Genomic DNA, 15,642 nt, shown 5'->3' with positions numbered 1-15,642 from the left:
TGAGCCGGTGGTGGAGGGCACCCTGACCCACCCGTTCGCCCTGACGCTGTCTGGGGAGACCTTGTACTGGACGGACTGGCAGACACGCTCCATCCACGCCTGCAACAAGCACAACGGGGCGGAGGCCCGCGAGATACTCAACGGCATCTACTCTCCCATGGACATCCAAGTGCTGGGACCCCAGAGACAGCCCTACAGTACGTTGTGTGTGTGTGTGTGTGTGTGTGTGTGTGTGTGTGTGTGTGTGTGTGTGTGTGTGTGTGTGTGTGTGTGTGTGTGTGTGTGTGTGTGTGTGTGTGTGTGTGTGTGTGTGTGTGTGTGTGTGTGTGTGTGTGTGTGTGTGTGTGTGTGTGTGTGTGTGTTCCTGTGCTGCATTTCTTACACCAGAGAACATTGGGGAGCGACCGATCCTCCAGCACCACGTGGCTTTCTGTTTAGTAGAGTTCAGGGGACAGTAAAACACTCCTTCTCCGACCAATGTTGTGAATATGTGAAGCCTTTTAAGGACAAATTTTTTTTACTCATGGCTGATTTAGAAAACTTGGATTTTTCATTGCTGTTTACTTCTAAATAAGTTTTTTTTCTCTCTCTCTCTCTCTCTCTCTCTCTCTCTCTCTCTCTCTCTCTCTCTCTCTCTCTCTCTCTCTCTCTCTCTCTCTCTCTCTCTCTCTCTCTCTCTCTCTCTCTCTCTCTCTCTCTCCATACCTTTTCTCTGTCTTCACCCCCTGCCCCACCACCCTTCTAGTTCATACTCCATGCAGTGACCTAAACGGTGGCTGTAGCCACCTCTGCCTGCTGTCTCCAGTTGAGCCCTTCCACAGCTGTGCTTGCCCCACGGGAGTGCAGCTCAGACAGGATGGAAAAACGTGCAAACCCGGTACGTACAATCACAGCAACCCTTCCCCCGTGCCAGCATTAATGCTTGGACAATGCTCACGCACATGTGACAATATGTAAAAGAAGCCACGGAGAAAAAATCTCACACAAACTAGCACCCATAAACCCACGGAGGCAAACTGGGGATGGGACTAAATCACATACGTTCTTTTCAATTGATGATCGATCTAGTGTCAATTGAATTTAGGTGAGCTAAAGATGGGGTGTGTTAAATTTCTAATTTATGATGAGCTGACCTTCCATTTAGCCCCTCCCTAGAATGGCCACTGTCCAATCCTACGTTAGCAACCGTAACTAGGTGCAGGAGGCATGCCGAGCTTTCAGAAATAAAACGGTATCTTGACTGGCCCTGCTGTGAGAGAACATTAATGTTGCTGTATATATTTGTCCTGCACGTGAACTGTCATGCTGTGTGTCTGTGAACCCTGCGTTGGGGCTGCTGAACCTTTCCCTTGCTCTGAATGCCCACCACATATCACATATCTCCACCGACAAAAGGAATTGTGTTGTAGCTCTCAAATGCATATTCTAGGGCTTTCTTTCTACTTATTCCAGAAATGTGATTTTATTTCCTTTGGAATATTTGGTGCTGATATTGTGGAAAACACAATATTCACTTTCTTGACAGGCGTAGCCACATTAACAAAGGGGGGCGGGACTTAGCGAAGGTTGAATTACTTTTATGTGTCTTTATTCATTATTGTGCATAGGTTAGTTATGTATAGTGTTGTAATGTCTGTGTTATGAGCAGCACATGTTTGCCCCCACAGTGTTTCTAACTTATGAGTTGTTAAAAAGTGCTGTAATCCAAAACTGACACAAACTGATCAGCAGCCATATTGATCCCACAGTAATTAAACAATTAGACGGTTTTCTGTCTGGCTGACAAAAGCATGTGTGTGTGTGTGTGTGTTTCCTATAGGCTATGTGAGTGTATTGTGTTTGAATGAGCGATGTAGTCCACTCCGAAAGCTGCTGTTGACAATTAACACAACAATACCCCATTGTTGTAGAATGGGGTGTGTGTGTGTGTGTGCTGTTTAAGTGTGTGAATGACAATGAGCAAAACCCAGGCCTCTTAATTTGTTGTGCTTGGCTGGTTAAATTGAAGGCATTTGTTATTGTGGGGGCAGGTGTGTGTGTGTGTGTGTGTGTGTGTGTGTGTGTGTGTGTGTGTGTGTGTGTGTGTGTGTGTGTGTGTGTGTGTGTGTGTGTGTGTGTGTGTGTGTGTGTGTGTGTGTGTGTGTGTGTGTGTGTGTGTGTGTGTGTGTGTGTGTGTGTGTGTGTGTGTGTGTTGGGGGCTTCTTAATTCTCAAGTTGAGTGAAGCGAGGAGAAGATCACAGCCAATGCTCCAGCTTTCTTTGCCGTCCACTTCCCTCTCTCGCGATGTTCATTTATCCCGCCCTCGGTCCACTGGCTCTGTTTAAAGACGGCAGCATTCTGTCTATGTCACATCTGATTGGCATCAGGAATGCCCATTTCTGATTGGTTAGCTGCGCTGCATCTGCTCCTGCTAACATTCAAAGCGTGAGTTGTTCCTCCCACTCCTGGTGACCATGGAGGAAGGGAGTTGGAGATAGACGGAGGTAGATATATTAGCTGGCTCGTGAAGTCTGGAGACAACAAAGACAAGAAAGGCTGGGGAGAAAGTGCTTTGAACCAAATGATCTATAACATAGTCAGAGCCAATACAAAGGCTAAAGCTGTGTGTGTGTGTGTGTGTGTGTGTGTGTGTGTGTTGTGATATAATTGGTCCCTCTAAATCAGACCGAGCGGCAAAACAAAAGAACCTCCAGAGGGTTCTCGGGAAGGTTGTTTTGGTGCTTTGATTGGCCAGGACAAAAAAAACAAATCTTTACGCTCAAACCCGTGAAACTCTCTCTCCAACCCCCTTTTCACTTCGCCATGGGGGGCTGCAAGCCTTCCAGTAGGCTACTCAATTTTGTCCTTAAGTTGAACTGTTTTAAGACATAAAACAGAATGTCCACCAGACCCAAGCCTATGTCACGCCTGCCTGGAGCCTTCAGTAATTCTTTGGTAGTGTTTGCTTTTTATTGCGTTTGTATTGGCAATAATATGTGCACATTTTTGTAGGATAGACTACACCGGCTATGTCCAAAATAATTACTTATTAAAGCTGTACTATATATATATATATATTTACTATAATCATTGCAGGCATTACTTTTGTTGAAAGGATTAGAAATGGGGTATAATAATTATGAATAATATGAAAACCCAGCGGTCTAAGGGAGCAGCTTGAGCAAAGGAAAGGAACTTGCCTCCCTTGGCCTCCACCCTCATGCCCTCATCGAAGGATTCAGCTGGGGTCCAGATCCTCCAGCCATGGATCTCCATGAATCCAAGATGTTACTTCATCCTTACGGAGAGTACATTTAGAATTGGTCAACATGACGCTGAAGGCGTTTTATAGTGTGCATTCCCCAGCTTATCAGGAGACGAGGCATGAGGCATGTTTTAACCAGCTGTCGCTGATCACGCTCTGTGTCCAGGAGCGGAGCAGGTTCTGCTGCTGGCCCGGAGGACCGACCTGAGGAGGATCTCACTCGACCTGCCCGACTTCACCGACATCGTGCTACAGGTACTCAAACATGTGCACACTCATACACACATACGCACGCACACACGTACGGACGGACGCACGCACGCACGCACCAACGCACGCATGCACGCACACACACACACGCACACACACACACACACACTATAAGTAAGTAAACAAATGCTAAAGGACTTGGAACAGGGCATAGTGCTTTCCCAGTGTGTGAGCAGCAGCAAACGCACATCCACACACTCCCTTGACCGGGCTGTCTCCTGCCCCCAGGTCGAGGACATCCGGCACGCCATCGCTATCGACTACGACCCCGTGGACGGCCACGTGTACTGGACCGACGACGAGGTCAAGGCCATCCGGCGCTCCCGCATCGACGGGAGCGACGCCGTCACCCTGGTCAACACGGAGCTCGACCACCCCGACGGCATCGCCGTGGACTGGGTGGCCCGCAACCTGTACTGGACCGACACGGGCACGGACCGGATCGAGGTACAGGCCGGGCTCCGACATCGACCCGCGGCTGTGTTTTTTGCACGTCATACCGTGATCTCACACGCGTCTCAACCTGTGCCGTCCACAGGTAACGAGGCTCAACGGAACCTCCCGCAAGATCCTGATCTCCGAAAACCTGGACGAACCGCGAGCGATAGTCCTGGACCCCGTCAGCGGGTGAGCGTGTGCGCTCGCCTCGGATGGGTTCCTCTGTGTATTGAGTGCAGGTGTTCTGAGGATGTATCCCCCTCCACGCCTACACGTACACATTTCTAACCACTCTTCCTCTGTATTCCTCTAGCTTCATGTACTGGACGGACTGGGGCGAGCGACCCCAGATAGAGAGAGCCAACCTGGACGGGTCGGAGCGTCTAGTGCTGCTCAACACGTCTCTGGGCTGGCCCAACGGGCTGGCCATCGACCACGCCGCTGGGAAGCTGTACTGGGGGGACGCCAAGACGGACAAGATAGAGGTACGCTCGTGCTGGGCCGGGCCTTGTTTGCACTCATTTACACTCTCTTTCCTTTCTGGTTCCAATGGCTGCACTCATACCAGGCGTCCTGAATGTCCCTCCAGGATAAGGTCACCTTAGTGGGGTTTTCCTCACGGCCCAATGGTTGTGAGGTACTTGTGAATACAATCCCAGTCCCACCGCATTGTTACCACTGCGTTGTTTACCACGCAGCAGCGAGGGCAAGTGGGCCCACATTCTAGAGATGCAGTGGTCACGGATCACCGGCTGAACGCTCACCATTTAAAAGTGCTGATCTCTGTCTATCTCTCTGTCTTCCTGGCACCTCCCTTCTCCCGGCTCTGCACCTCCCACTCCCTCATGATCTGTTAAAGGCTGGAAGGACAAATGTTAATGGCCCCTTTTGTGGAGATTCTCCCTGTTATTGTTGCTGCAATGGTTTGAGCAGAAGATGAAGAAGTATGCATTACTTCGGCCTGTGTGTGTGTGCATGTGTGTGTGTTGCTTCATGTTCAAAGGAAAGGTTCATATTGAAGTCATGCAGGCGTCAGTGTGGGTTTCAAAGTCCATCTGTTGTGAAGCTGAAGGCGTGTTGTCATTGACTGAGATGGCTCCGATAGTTGGGAACCTCATAGGCTTTGTTAAATATCCAAGAGCACGCAATGATGGTCACATGCATTTTAAAAATGAAAAAGTTTTCAAATGGATAATTATTTAATGCATAAATATTTGCTGGTGATGCCAGCAAGAAACTAAATGGCATCAACCACTTAACATTGTAAGGAATGATAAATGACTGACATGCAGGCCTATTTCTCATTTAACCAGTGGATTGTGAGGTTCTTTCACAGCCATTCTCCCCTCCTTTTTCCCCTCTTGTTCTGTTTTCAACTCTCTTTTTAGTTTTTTTCTTAAGAAATCTGACTCTTCAATTGCCACCTCCCTCACCCCCAAACTCCACCCCTCCCACCTCAAAACCTCCTCCACCCCACTTCATGGTGAAAGAAAATAGCTTCTGAAGTCGCCGCACTCAGACCACCTCCTTTGAAAAGCTGTGTGCATGTGAGCCCGCTTGTGTGTGTGTGTGTGTGTGTGTGTGTGTGTGTGTGTGTGTGTGTGTGTGTGTGTGTGTGTGTGTGTGTGTGTGTGTGTGTGTGTGTGTGTGTGTGTGTGTGTGTGTGTGTGTCTGAGAGAGAGCTTGTGTGTGTATGTCTCTGTTGGCCACTTTGATGGATGTATTGCCTTCTTTATGCGCACACACACCCACACACACAAAATGTCTGCTTTGTTGTGCGATTATGCAGATTTATTGCACATGGCACATTCATTCACTCGGCAGAGAAATAAGGTATTTTGTCATGTCTTTTTATCTGTCTGTATGTCTGTCCAGCTTGACATCTGATACATTATCTGTATTTTTAGCATATAGACAGAAGATTGGAATTCATAGAACAACCATTACTATTATGGTTGTCCTTTACTGCTGTATGTCTGTGAAATCTATTAAATCAACTACAGGAGTGAAATTGAATTGCCCCCACACATTGCATCGGTACCTGTATGAGAACATCTACTTAGCAAACCATCATTTTTAGGAGGTTTTGAATCCGCCATAAATTGAGAAAAGCATCAATGTGTGTTCATTAAGCTGCAATGCAGACACCATTGGGAAGTTTGATTTACCCAGCAAAGGTGCTGTAGGTATGATTTTAGTGTTGTAAAGGGAGAGAGCAGAAGTCAACAAGATTTTTGAAAAAAACCAAAGAGTGTGAGTAGAGAGGGAGACTCTCTACTCCCTCCGTCCCACCATTTCTCCTCCAGTGAGAAGTGTTGTTTTCAAGCCCCTCTGAATGACAGGCCAGATGAATTCCCAGAACCAATCAGGGTAGAGGTGCCCTAACATAATTGTCTGATGCAGAAGGAGGCCTAGTCAACCCGAGCAGAAATCCTCAGAGAGTATTTCACTCACAAATATCTATTCCATTTCTTACAAATAAAAGCCAAATAATATCTCTTAAATCATACCTACGGCACTTTTTCGATCTTGAAATAGCTTTAATAGATATCCTACTTCCTTCTACAGTACTCTTGACATTCTTTCAACACCCCCTAGAAACAACAGCAGGTGGCCTGGCAGAGATTGTGTTGATGAGAGTCTATCAATAAAGATTTAAATTAGAGCCATCATCTGGAGTTCATTGTCCCCTTTTTGCGCCATGAAAGACGATGAATGACATTGCTCTGCAAAACCTTAGGGCCTCCTTTTAAAACCCTGTCCTCCATAATGATGAGACCCAGGAGCCGATCTAAGGACAGTATACACCTACACATACCATTCTCACACAAACACACACGCACACGCACACACACAGACACACATACAAAAACAGTTGGGCAGAAACTGAAGTGACCTGTCTTGTTCCCCCCCACACACACACACACACACGCACGTTTTGGCAAGCTGACAAAAAGGATTTAGTCCAGCCTGTTGTTGTCATTACAAGTGTATTAACCTTTTAAAAAAAAAGCTTGTGTGCATGTGTGCATGTGCGCTTGTGTGAGATTGTGTGTAGGTAAGGCCCTCAGGATGGAAAAAACCCCAAAACACCTTGTCATTGCTCAGAGTTTCCACTGTCTCCTGCCATTTCTCTCCTGCTTTCTCCTTCCCGCTGGAAGAAAACACAAAGCAGTGTCTGTAGCTCTCATTTAGACATCAGCTCTCTCGCTCCTCGTTTCCTCTTGTGCAGTGGGAAGATGTTGCTTCGTGAGACTACTGCTTGCTGCACATTTTCTTTCCCCTTTTCATTGGGCCGTTGACATTCAACATTGCTTGATTGTCTTTCTGCTATGTAAACACAACTTGGTTCACATTGAAACTGTAGTGGCTGTAACACAACTCGGACCACACACGGAGACAATATTAACAGTTCCACAGCAGACTAAACAAGCATCTTCACAAACAATGTTTTTTTGGTTATGAGTACACAAATACGTATATGAGTTTGACTAGATTCCAAGCTAGGAATTGGAGCGTACTGTTAGAGTTGGATGAGTCAACAGTATAATCTGATCCTGGAGTTTTATCTGGCCAATGTTGCTTGCTTCTTGCCTTTGTGAAATGAGGGGAAGGGGTCACTTGCGGTTATTTGGGAGGTTCATATTGCATTTACTTAATTACTCACATTTTCAATAATGGTAAAAGCATATGTTTGACTAAACAAATAAGAATCGATTCAATTTGAATATCAATTTACTGCAAGTTTGACAATACATCTGGAGATATTCAAGACTGTTTGAAGCAAGCGGGAGAATCATACTCATCTTACACATGTCGATGGTTTCCACAATACCTATAATATATATATATATATATATATATATATATATATATATATATATGGATGGATTTGTGGAGATTTCTTGAGTTTGCTTGAGTTTTGAAATTGTTTCATTTGAAAATCTACAGTTCTCCTGAAGCGTTATCTTTAGACTGAAGCGAACTGTGTGTGAACCAGCATACATATTTATCTGGTGGTTGGGTTGGCTGTGACTTGGTATTTAGTTATGTGTAGTAGTTTGTGTGCACTCGTGTGTCGGTGTGTGAACTGTCCTGCAAGGATCTGACTTCTCCCTGTGTAGATGTGGACTTCATTGTTTATCGGCCCGCCCCATCCTCTCTCTCTCTCTCTCTCTCTCTCTCTCTCTCTCTCTCTCTCTCTCTCTCTCTCTGTCGCTCTGCCTTTTTGTCTCCCCTTTTCATACCTCTCAGCCCATCAAAAACAAGACGTTCTCACACCGCAAAATACAACATAAAGGAGCCAGATTCGGTCTCCCACCGCATAATTCTTTCTGAAAAAGCTGGCAAAGAACAGAGTGAGGAGAGGGCTGAGAAAAGGCGTCTCCCGGCCATCTTTTCACAGGGATGGCCATGTCTAATTGTGTCACTGTGATAAATGAATAGTTTTTTTTCCTTGTTTCTTTATTTTGCAAAGGAACCCCCTCCTCGGCAAAATAAAGAAACAAGGGGAAAAAAAACGACCAGGAACCCCCTGCTTCCCCCGGACCAGAGGCCCAGCTGAAGTAGGAGGTGGGGAGCAGTAGGAGCTGGGGGAGGAGTAGGAGGTGGGGGGGGAGTAGGAGGTGGGGGAGGAGTAGGAGCTGGGGGAGCAGTAGGAGCTGGGGGAGGAGTAGGAGGTGGGGGAGGAGTAGGAGGTGGGGGAGCAGTAGGAGGTGGGGGAGCAGTAGGAGGTGGGGGAGGTGGGTGAGGGTGGGAGCTGGGGGAGGAGTAGGTCTATTGATTTTCTTCTGTAATTTAAAGGGTAAAAAAATAATCATTTTCATTTTTTTCACAAATAATAGTTGGCAATAATAGTTAATAGTTAAGGGAGGACATCTATTTCAGGTAATTTATGACAAATCCTAAGGTTCATGGTTTTGCAATACATCCCCGAAACATTGTGTGTGTGTGTGTGTGTGTGTGTGTGTGTGTGTGTGTGTGTGTGTGTGTGTGTGTGTGTGTGTGTGTGTGTGTGTGTGTGTGTTGTGAACAGAGAATCCACTGTCTGTTGGTAGCCATGCGTTACTGTGCCTTCCGCACCCCCTCCACACACACATAACACACACACCCCTTTTCTGCTTCTCTCTTTCAATTTCAAATTGTTTGCCACCCAACCTCTATTCCCTTTTTTTCTGGACTTTTCTTCATTCCATATCTCTCAACATCTCTTGGCCCTTCTCTTTATTTTACCTAATTTGAAGTTAACCTATTCCTTTCTCCCTCCTCTCTTCCTTCCTTGACCCCCTCTCGCTATTGTTACCCTCTCTCCTTCCTCCCTCCCTCCCCCTCTTTCTTTCTTTCTTTCTTTCTCACTATGGCCTCCAGGTTATCTTAGCATATGTCTGTTTGTGTGTTCGTATTGTCGGTGCGCCATGGTTTGTTAAGTGCTCATGCCTCGCCAAACCTTTGTTGCAACATGCAGCATGTTACGGTGGAAAGCATTGCTTTGAGCTGGCTGAAGAGAAAGCATCATGCATGGATCTTCTCATCAGCAGAATTTTGGAACATTATGTGTAATGAAAGTGCAATATCAACTGCTCCACTACTAAATCCTGACCCCAGAATTATTACTGGGATGCGATATGTTTTCTTCATCCAGATAAGAAGTCAGGATGTCATAGCGAAACACTATATGCACGTATGCTTCAGCTACAGTATTTAATGTTTTATAGTGTTCCGCTATATAAAAATAAAAGGCTGCGTTACAGTGTCTTTAGTCTCACAGTCCAACCATGTACAGACTGCAGGGTTGAGGGGAGAAATGGGCACAGGCCTTAATTGTAGCCCTCTCAATAGCAACTCGCTCTCACAGTCACACACACCCACACACACACACACCCACACACACACACACACACACACACACACACACACACACACACACACACACACACACACACACACACACACACACACACACACACACACACACACACACACACACATAGAGGCAGATGCATAGACAAAGCTGAAAGACACAGGATAGGAAGTCAGGTTCTTGAATGTCAGATTGGTTAATGGGAACAATATGCACGCGTGTGTGTGTGTGTGTGTGTGTGTGTGTGTGTGTGTGTGTGTGTGTGTGTGTGTGTGTGTGTGTGTGTGTGTGTGTGTGTGTGTGTGTGTGTGTGTGTGTGTGTGTGTGTGTGTGTGTGTGTGTGTGTGTGTGTGTGTGTGTGTGTGTGTGTGCGTGTGTGTGTGTGTCAGATTCCAGGGAATCATGTCAACATTTTGTTTTCATTTTATTGTTGATGGTTGGTGACATGCATAGTTGGCAAAATGAGTGGTTGGCAACATAAATGGGTGACATCATGCACACCGAACAACACACAAGATGGCCACACGAATTGTCGCCTTGCTGTGTCTACTTTCATTACAATTCCATGATTCCGGGCCCCCTATTATTAATCATCTTTAATCTGGATACAATCTACAATCAGATATTTCCCTTGCCTAAATGCAACAATGCTTCCCCATAACTATGGGACTTTGCCTCCCCATAACTAATACACTCCTTTAGACCGGCCTTCCAGTGCCTATCTGTCAGAGCTGTGAAAGGAGCATGACGGACGCAGGTTGTCCATCCTCCTCTGGGGTAACCGGCTCTGCCTGTCCTTTCCTCCATCCCCTTCCAGGTCATCAATGTGGACGGGAGCAACAGACTGACCCTGCTGGAGGATAAGCTCCCCCATATCTTTGGCTTCACGCTCCTGGGCGACTACATCTACTGGACGGACTGGCAGCGGCGCAGCATCGAGCGGGTGCACAAGGCCACGGCCGTGAGGGAGATCATCATCGACCAGCTGCCCGACCTGATGGGCCTCAAGGCCACCAAAGTGACCGAGGCGCATGGTGAGGAGAAGGAGGGGGAGGAGGGGGAGGGGGAGGAGGAGGAGGGGGAGGGGGAGGAGGAGGAGGGGGAGGGGGAGGAGGGGGAGGAGGAGGGGGAGGAGGAGGAGGAGGAGGAGGGGGAGGAGGAGGGGGAGGAGGGGGAGGAGGGGGAGGGGGAGGAGGAGGGGGAGGAGGAGGAGGAGGAGGAGGGGGAGGAGGGGGAGGAGGAGGAGGGGGAGGGGAAGGAGGAGGAGGAGGGGGAGGAGGGGGAGGAGGGGGAGGAGGAGGAGGAGGAGGAGGGGAAGGAGGAGGGGGAGGAGGAGGAGGAGGACATGTCAGTTCCATGAAGTTGCCCACTTTCTTCTACATTTGAAGCGGCAGCCATGGTCGCCTGTTTGTGAAGCGACTGCTGTTACGCTTTTCCTCCGTAGCTTAATGACCCGCGAAGGTTTGGGAAAATGAAAGCCCCGGCCTTAAACAACAAAATCACATCAAACATTTTCATCAGTTACGACATTAGTTACGGCATCACTTACGACAATCAGTAACGACGCCAGTAACAACCTCAGTTACGACATCACTTACGACATCAGTTATAACATCAGTAACGACCTAAGTTACAACATCACTTACGACATCAGTTATGACATCACTTACGGCATCACTTGCGACGTAAATATGCTGCATTTTCCAAGCATCACCCCAGTGTTAAAGGAGGATGGATTCAACCCTCAACCTCAAATAGCCAGTGAATACGCGTGTAATAACTCTAAAGGGCAGTTTGTGGATGAGGCGGATTATGATAAGTGGGTTTTATTCAATGCATCCATGTTTTGGAGAGTTTCGTTTTTGAGTTTTCCATGTGCGATAACTAAAAGTAGGCTATCTCTCTATTGGAAGAACAAAATGTTTTTATTGATACAACTTCAAATTTGATCGAAAGCAACCTTTAGTCAAGTCCTGCAGGGCAAGTAAACATTGGCTTGTTCTACCAACTGCTGTTGAAATGAATGATCAATACATATAACAGATAGTGATAATTATAGGTCTTTAAATGTAGTTTTCCGCTGTAGATGCCATGATAGCACATTTTATGATTTGCTGAATGTCGAGGTAAACAAAAAACTGTTTGCGGTTGCAGATTGCCGAGATAAAAAAATAAATAAGAACAACTAGAGGGGGGACTTTTTTATTTATTAAAAAAAAGGTAAAAAGTGAAGGGAATTATTCTGGCTGACTTCAATGTGTTCTGTTCAGGTACTAACGGCTGTGCGGCAGACAACGGAGGCTGCAGTCACCTGTGTTTCTGGCACGCCCAAGGGGCCCGCTGTGCCTGCCCCATGGGCCTGGAGCTGCTGCCAGACCTGCAGACCTGCGTGGTGCCCGAGGCCTTCCTGCTCTTCACCAACAGGTGCCATTACCTCATCACTGTCTCATCGTCCAACAATGTGGACGCATGGGTGTGTCAACGTCTCCCCTCAACGGTGTGCGCCTGCTTCAATGTGTTTGATGTGTGTCTCTCCAGGGATAGTATTAGAAGTATATCACTGGGCACCAACAGTAACGACGTGGCCATTCCTCTGACCGGAGTGAAAGAGGCCTCGGCTCTGGACTTTGACGTCTCAGAGAACAGAATATACTGGACAGATATCCAGTCTAAGGTGGGTTGTGTGTTACACTTCTTTAAACACACACAGGGTGTACCTCAATGTAAACTTTGTGTGTTACACATCCCCCTTATTCCCATTGATCATCTGTGTCCCTCAGACGATCAGCCGAGCGTACATGAACGGCAGCTCTCAGGAGCACGTCATTGAGTTTGGCCTGGACTACCCTGAAGGGATGGCCGTGGACTGGATGGGCCGCAACATCTACTGGGCCGACACCGGTACAAACCGCATCGAGGTGGCCCGGCTGGACGGCCAGTACCGCCAGGTTCTGGTGTGCAAAGATTTGGAGAACCCGCGCTCACTGGACAACCCGCGGTCCTTAGCCCTGGATCCAGCCAATGGGTAAGGCCCCCCAATGGACACACAACTAGGGCTGGATAATTAAATGGATTTTTCCGTACGATATCAATGGATGACTAAGTGTGGTGGACAATTGATTTAATGAATAAAGTCATTACATGAAGGATTATTAACCTCTTCATCCTGTAAATCCCACCCGGATGTGTCAATGATCACATAAAACCATCGTATATTGATAAGCCAGTGTACGGACACCATTTTGCTACTATCATGGTGATTACAATCAATCTATAGTAGAGAAGAGTTGGTTTCAGAGGATATGCCTCAGATTAGAAGAACACACGTTCTTCATCGCCGTCTGGTGGTCGTATGGTGCAACTGTGAGGGTTTAGCCTTTAAGGTGGTTTTGTGTCTCATCAGGTTTATATTGTCAATTGCGCATTGGATTTATTGATTTATTTAGAGATTTTTCCTAAACCTTCCTATACTAAGATTTATCTATCTTTGCTCTACTTCACTTTATTCGCATCAAATATTGACCCGGGTACTCAGATGTTGTGCTATGATCCTATAGAGCTACCAACAGATTTTTCACTATGTGGCAGTGGTATTCAATCTAAAACATGACATTTATTTTTATTTTAATCTTCCACAACAATCTCAATCACAGGTGTTATATTTCCTTTGGTTCCAAAATAAAATATTATAGCCCTTGCAGTCGTGGGGATATAATCTATTTACTTATTTTCTGAAAAAACAAAAAACTAGGCCTGGTGAAAAATAAGCTACCAAACAACACCTTTTTTTGTACATTCAGACTGGTGTATATTTTCATGTCCTAACTGGCACACCACCATACCTCCCATCTGTGTGTCGCTAGTTAGATTATGTCCTGGTTTTAGGGATGTACATTTTTGTTGGTTTAACTAATCTGGTAGCAATGATGTACTCACCAGGGTGATAACTCACAGCTAAGTCACGTTGTATAAACAGAGCTGTTACAATGGCACCCTCTGTAGTTGCACCACACCTGCATTTATTCTCTTACTTCATGACGCTATGACCTCATTCGTCTGCCTCCCCACTCGCTCAGGATAAGGTAACTAGAGTGTAGCTGTGTCACCAGAGTGGAATGCAGTTTTCTTTTTGCAATCCTAGTAATGTACTTACTACAATCCAACCTCCAATGTTTCAGATCGAGACGGTGTATACGTGTGTGTGTGTGTGTGTGTGTGTGAGTGTGTGTGTGTGTTTGTGTGCATTAGTGTGGGAATTTGCCACACAATCATTGTTGGTAACTCATCCAGGTGTCATTAAGTTATTCCAGGAGATGTCATTGTGTTGAGCTGCCAACAAATACACCCTGGGGCATTTTCTCACAGACACAGACACACACGCACGGACGCACACACACACACACACACACACACACACACACACACACACACACACACACACACACACACACACACACACACACACACACACACACACACACATTAGTCACCATATACACACACAGAGTAACCTCATTGCTTATCATGCCTAATTTATTTGGAATAAAAACAAAATGAAACATGTTAATGCTCAAAAGTCTTCCTCAAAACGAAAGAAAGAAAGGACCCAGTCAGTGTCCTCCTCCCTCCAGGTACATGTATTGGACGGAGTGGGGCGGTCGGCCGCGGATCGCCAGGGCCTACATGGACGGCAGCGTCATCGGGACCCTGGTGGACAAAGTGGGCCGGGCCAACGGCCTCACCATAGATTACCTGGACCACCGGCTGTACTGGACCGACCTGGACACGTGCATGATCGAGAGCACCAACATGCAGGGTATTGACACACTCACACTTACACACATGCTCTCTCACACACACCCGCTCACACACTCTCACACACTTGTTTTTCTTTCGAAGGGTTTTGATTTCCATGTCTTCCAGCATGTCTGTTAGTCTCTGATGGCCCTGGTTCTCCTGCAGGTCTTCAGAGGGAGATCGTAGTGGATGAACTCCCTCAGCCCTTCGGCCTGACCCAGTATCGGGACTTCATCTACTGGACCGACTTCAACCTGCGAAGCATTGAGCGAGCTGACAAGCGCAGCGGGCTCAACCGCACGGTGGTACTGCAGGTGAGGAGCCCGCCCACTCTGAGTCCTTATTTAGCCCCCCCTTGTGTGTCTCAAGGTTTCTGTGTGGGAGGCCTAGAGCTCAGATGAAGTGCTTCAGCTTTCTACAGGAGAGCTCATTAATAGACCGATCGCCTGAAGATGAGTTAACCAGTGTGCAATGAATCCTTCTCCCGCATACTCAGGTCAAAATTTGATTTAGTAAACCGGAGGCCAAGACGAAGGAGCCTGTTTTATAACTCCAGACGCGTAGGAAGTGTATTGAGGACATATGATCGCATCCCCTTCCCCAGGGCCAGCTGGAGCTGATGCTGGACATCCTGGTGTTCCACTCGTCCAGGCAGGACGGAGCCAACGACTGCTCCCTCAACAATGGAGACTGCACCCATCTGTGTCTGGCCACGCCCGCCGGCGCCCAGTGCCGCTGTGCCTCGCACTACACCCTGGACTCTGACAGGCACAACTGCAGCTGTAGGTCTCCCTGGTCACAGTCCCTGTTAACAGGCTTAGAGAGGCGCCTCCTGGAGGCATCTGGGAGAGGCAGATCCATAGGAGAGAGCCATCTGGTCATAGCTTGTTCGGATAATAAGGGACATCAGGGTTTGGGAATATTAAATGACTCACAATGCAATTGTATATCATTTTTCAGAAAAGTGCTATTAATCTATGTTACACAAGCATATTATTTTGATAACGCTTGAGCAAATAATGAGACGTACCA

At 47.0% G+C, this 15,642-nt stretch overlaps 1 protein-coding gene and 2 long non-coding RNA genes across 3 annotated transcripts in view; all 3 read left to right on the top strand.

Annotated features, from left to right (window-relative positions):
* The window catches only part of lrp5 (low density lipoprotein receptor-related protein 5), a 37,670-nt gene that overhangs the window by 9,880 nt on the left and 12,148 nt on the right, over positions 1-15,642 (top strand). The window contains exons 6-18 of the mRNA XM_060060742.1: positions 1-197; positions 746-877; positions 3,412-3,500; positions 3,744-3,962; positions 4,054-4,142; positions 4,267-4,438; positions 10,631-10,847; positions 12,084-12,237; positions 12,352-12,487; positions 12,594-12,838; positions 14,445-14,629; positions 14,776-14,924; positions 15,215-15,392. Coding sequence (XP_059916725.1) covers positions 1-197; positions 746-877; positions 3,412-3,500; positions 3,744-3,962; positions 4,054-4,142; positions 4,267-4,438; positions 10,631-10,847; positions 12,084-12,237; positions 12,352-12,487; positions 12,594-12,838; positions 14,445-14,629; positions 14,776-14,924; positions 15,215-15,392 — 2,162 coding nt within the window. The remainder of the gene's footprint in view (positions 198-745; positions 878-3,411; positions 3,501-3,743; positions 3,963-4,053; positions 4,143-4,266; positions 4,439-10,630; positions 10,848-12,083; positions 12,238-12,351; positions 12,488-12,593; positions 12,839-14,444; positions 14,630-14,775; positions 14,925-15,214; positions 15,393-15,642) is intronic.
* On the top strand, positions 6,504-9,942 carry LOC132464425 (uncharacterized). The gene is made up of 2 exons (XR_009527258.1): positions 6,504-8,525; positions 8,651-9,942. It is a non-coding gene; the product is annotated as an uncharacterized LOC132464425 (long non-coding RNA).
* On the top strand, positions 11,052-11,999 carry LOC132464426 (uncharacterized). The gene is made up of 2 exons (XR_009527259.1): positions 11,052-11,370; positions 11,432-11,999. It is a non-coding gene; the product is annotated as an uncharacterized LOC132464426 (long non-coding RNA).

This window comes from Gadus macrocephalus, chromosome 9, assembly GCF_031168955.1.
Source record: "Gadus macrocephalus chromosome 9, ASM3116895v1".
Classification (NCBI taxonomy): Eukaryota; Metazoa; Chordata; class Actinopteri; order Gadiformes; family Gadidae; genus Gadus; species Gadus macrocephalus.
This window is presented reverse-complemented; position numbering and strand designations above follow the sequence as displayed.